The 4,540-nt window shown below is 40.0% G+C and overlaps 1 protein-coding gene across 1 annotated transcript; it reads right to left on the bottom strand.

The window, feature by feature from the left end:
- Nucleotides 1–613: 613 nt before the first annotated feature.
- Nucleotides 614–3,858, bottom strand: LOC139116547 (uncharacterized). Its single transcript, XM_070679148.1, has 6 exons — nucleotides 3,758–3,858; nucleotides 2,853–3,463; nucleotides 2,129–2,303; nucleotides 1,716–1,832; nucleotides 1,194–1,418; nucleotides 614–841 (listed from the first exon to the last, which is right to left on the bottom strand). Exons 1-4 carry the CDS (start codon nucleotides 3,837–3,839, stop codon nucleotides 1,723–1,725), a joined length of 978 nt encoding a protein of 325 aa, XP_070535249.1. The 5' UTR covers nucleotides 3,840–3,858; the 3' UTR covers nucleotides 614–841; nucleotides 1,194–1,418; nucleotides 1,716–1,722.
- Nucleotides 3,859–4,540: the final 682 nt, after the last annotated feature.

Below are 4,540 nucleotides of genomic sequence, written 5' to 3'. Positions count from 1 at the left end.
CTGGAGTATTTCTTGGACTAGCATTTCTCGGATCAACAAAAACCAATCTCCTAACCCATAACATATTTTACATCATATACAAAAGTGACCCGTTGGTTAATTCTGAAATTGATATCCATGACCAGACATATAGAGACACAAACACGTACACAGATATCTGCACCCATACAAATATTCATTTGAAGCGTTCATAGTGTTTGCTGAGGCTAGAGGGCGCACGTATCAATAAGTAAATCGCTTGCAAATTAAACTGTGTAGGGATTTCTGATGACCCAAAACACGGAAACTTTTCTCTACTACGGTAAAACCCGGTAATATATGTTAAGATATACTTGCCGTTGTCGATAGGGATAGTAGTGCTAACTGTTCATATTTGTGATTTTACTTTCTTTCATATTGAGATTTTTGTAAACAAGGAACATCGAGATCAATGTTTCCTTCGGCTGGCTTGGATTCGCACACGGCTGCCTCTGGGTTTTGTAAGACATCTGCAAAATATGTATTGCCTTACTCGTTGTGAGACGTACATCTGCCCCCCCCCCACCCCTAACCCCTGTACTACATGTAAATCTGTCGGCAATTGTTGTGAATGTGAAAAGGACATTATTTAAAGTTTGTAATTTAAGAGATCTTTTATTTATTTCACTTTTAAACCGGGTCAACGATGCTTCGATGTATCATAAACAGCGCCGTCGATGTTGGACCAAGGACTGCATTGCTTACAGTGTCAAACTAAATCTGCGTTTTGAAATTCGTTTTGTAACTCTTGTATTGATCCCGGTGATATGGGTATGCGCCGTTGGTCTTCTAGTGTTTAACGTAAAGCTGCATTCTTCTAAACCTGAGAAATGAAACAACGTGAATGTAAGCGTTGAATATCAGTTCATCTAGGCCAGAAAGTTCCCCTTATAAAGGGGTCACTTTACAATAGTATAGAGAAAGATACACGGAAATTTATGTTTGTCTAGCCAGTGAGGTTATTGGGAAGAACCATACTGGACAACACGCAACTGTCCACCGTGTAAGTATTGGGGGCAGACGATATTGACGATAAGAACCATACATGGATCATAATCATATACTATGATTGAAGAAATGAATGAAATGTTACAAAAGTGAGGAAGTTTTAGCAAACAACTTCAGAGATAGATGTCTTTGAATTATGTTGGCATTTCTGAATTTGTCAGATTTACCTTTTCATCAGCCAATTAATGGTAACAACACTGAAAGCCATAATGGTGGTAATAACTACGTGAACAGTCATTTTAATACAGCTGTCAAAGGTGACTTCTGTTGTTCTAGGGCCAGTGCCAGGGTTTAGCTGATCCAGCCAGCAGGGATACACCATTTCAACGAGTAAGATTCTTAGATAATCTGCAATCTTTGGGTCCGTGACACAGTCAGCAGGCGTGAGATATCTGTCGTGGGCCAAATAGATAGGGAAATTAATTGTTGGCTTTTTTGTGAAGATATGTCGAAATGCAAACACTATGAAACAAAATGTGATAGGCAGATTGTTTCTACAACTTTGTTAATTGTAAAAAATATCATCACTTATATAGTTGATCTATCAATTCTGTATTTGATACATTGATGGAATTGAAATATCAACTTTATTTTTAATTTAATTTATTTATAAAATTAATACTCGTGTTACCAGAATACCTACGAGTAAAATACTACTGACGTACATCATTTCGTTTGCTGATGCTTACCTGGCAATCACTGCTTTTCCCAAGACAAAGAAATTGGAGAAAATATTCCTACCACGATCAGGACAACTTGCTTGGCATGCAATGAGTGGTCATATTGCCTTTGATGTTGGTGTCTTTCTGTGTTACCGGTAAAACAGAGTTTAAAATGGTCAGTAAGGCTTAAACTTTATATAAGGCTATTGACACGTCCGGAGGGAGAAAGAGGAGAGAGAGAGGGGGGGAGAGGGAGAGAGAGAGAGAGAGAGAGAGAGAGAGAGAGAGAGAGAGAGAGAGAGAGAGAGAGAGAGAGAGGGGGGGGAGAGAGAAGGGGGAGGGGTAAATCATCGCAGTAAATGTTGTCAAACTCTAAAATTCAATTGTCTACGTATCTTGTAATGATTAATAAGACCCCAGCGACTGACCTGGAAACTTACCGAAGTTTGTAATTGTCATAGCGATGCAATAGGTAATTCCGACCGAACAAAACTGTAGCAACGAGTAAACTGAAGCGATACACAGCACATCAGCTACGTGTTGTTCGTCCAAATTTAATTCCAAGAAGTTGTCGTATATTCGGTTGTGGAGGAGAAATGCCATAACCATTGTCACCTGTTGGGTATAAATATCATACGAAGAAAATAAACGTGTGCTGAGGAAATCCTGAGAGCTGGTATTTTGGGACAAAATATAGAACATTACAAATTGTACCAATGTTTGGTGGGTAAGGGTTTCCTACCATTGTCAAATGGGTGGTACATGTTACTCGAGGTTTGGATTTGTTCAGGATTCACCTAATTAAGCAAGTTCGAATCAAGCGAAGTTGATACAAGGGGAGAGAAGCCAAAAACGCGCACACAGTTAAGATATTAACTTTCCAAGTCCAAGCTGCATAGTATGAACAACGGTTTACTAAATGAATTCTTCTTATCTAATTTGTCTATTCTAATTTCACTGTTGAATTGTCTGCAGAGCCCATTTTGGAATTTAGAGGATTACAAATTGGTTTGTACATTCAAGCTTGTAGAAAATATAGTAAATATAATTTAATAAGTAGAAGAGAGACAGAGGCTGTAGTGTTATACAATTGTCTCTTTTCATATACACCTCATGTGTTCACATTTCCAGCCAAAGTAGAGAGAAAACTGCTTTATGACTTACCAGCATTGCAATATAAATGAAAATTCCGTACACTGGAGTAAAGAATGCACCAACCGAAGAGCTAGATATCTCATCTTCCAAAATGCCTGGTGAAGTTTCCAATTTGCTATCTACTTCCAGGACGTTCTCGATGTCATGGTATTTGCCAGAAAAATCGACACTTGGAACCATTTCCTCGGTGGCTACGTTGTTTGAGGCATGTTCAGTGTCGTCTTGGGTTTGGTCTGTACATTTGCACTCTTCCAACGTAGGAAAGGGCTCGAGTTCCGCAAGGTCTGCACCCTGAGTCGGACATTCCATGTGTATCTCGGAAACGGCCGGAGCCTCTTCGGCTTTGGGAAAGCGACTTTGGTCCACTTTTTTCGGCACAGCTTTCAGGAACATCAGTGGATGTTGGGGCGGAGGCGTAGGCCTATAACTCTCCGTAGGCTGTTCGCATGTAGTCGATAAAGGCTGACTAGCAGTGTCAACACTCGCTCCATGTCGGTCTTTGCGAAAAACATGAAGGTAGACAGTTCGTACGCGTGGCTTGACAGCTGCATTCCCTGGTAATGGCTGAACACCCACATCCCGATCTGTGAGAAGTTCATGTAAGCGGACAGTTCTGGCATCTGGAATCAAAGATAATGTTGAAGGGAAAATGCGTATGAAAATGATCATAAATAATAAAAGTTTTGTGGGAGAGAAGCTACCGTAGTATTCGGTTGTAGTATGATACACATGACTCGCAAATATTTCACACTGAGTGAAAATTTTGAAGGTACACTACAAATTGAAGTAAGTTTGCTGTACTTGGCAGAATTGTATAAGTGGAGTGTGTACGTCATGTATCTATTCCAAGGCTAAGATAAAGTCATAAAAGTGTTCAAACGTGGGAATGTAGCACGCCAAAAGTTTAAACTTACCCTGTTGTTCTGGCCAATGCCGTCTCACGGTCCGGTAGTACAATAGGGTAAAGTAACAGCTGATCAAGCTAACGAAACCCATATCTTGCACTGAAAGCCGTGATAAACACGAGCGATAACGCAAGGGGGTGTTTGTCGCGTTACATTATTGAGAAGTTTGTTGGTATTCTTTTATCATAGAACGAACATGTTTTTAGAACAGAGACGCAGTGGTTTCGACGAACGCGGCGCAAAGCACGCATGCGCGCGTCTTTGTGATGCATTCCCGTTCGGTTGTTTGCAACTTTTGATATCTGTAGCGCATGTCGTCAAAATGATGACGTAGGTACTAGTGCTGATAATATTTGACCTTTATAATAATAACTTACATCATGATGACAACAACCGGTGCAAACTGAAGTTTTCGAAGATTACGGAACGGTGCATTCTTCATTCTTAGGAGGCTTCTAAGGTTTCTCCGGACTATATTCTCGCACTGTACAAGACTTTATTACGAGATTTTACATGGCGCGCGATGATGATGCGGGTGGCCAGATGGCAAAATTCTTGTGACCAAGTATAAAAATAACGCATCATCTACAGTTATAGGACTACATTAAAGTCACCTTTCCAAGGGAAAATATTCTAAGGTCGACGCTTATACAAAGATTTGTTTAACATGTCAACGTATCTCGCATCGAGCGGGCAATAAGACTCACTATTTATATTGATAAAAATCGTTTTCACCTTTTCTGCTCTAATTTACTTGACAACAATTCGAACTGAACATCTCTCTCTCTCTCT

This window comes from Ptychodera flava, chromosome 17 (assembly GCF_041260155.1).
Source record: "Ptychodera flava strain L36383 chromosome 17, AS_Pfla_20210202, whole genome shotgun sequence".
NCBI lineage: Eukaryota > Metazoa > Hemichordata > Enteropneusta > Ptychoderidae > Ptychodera > Ptychodera flava.
This window is presented reverse-complemented; position numbering and strand designations above follow the sequence as displayed.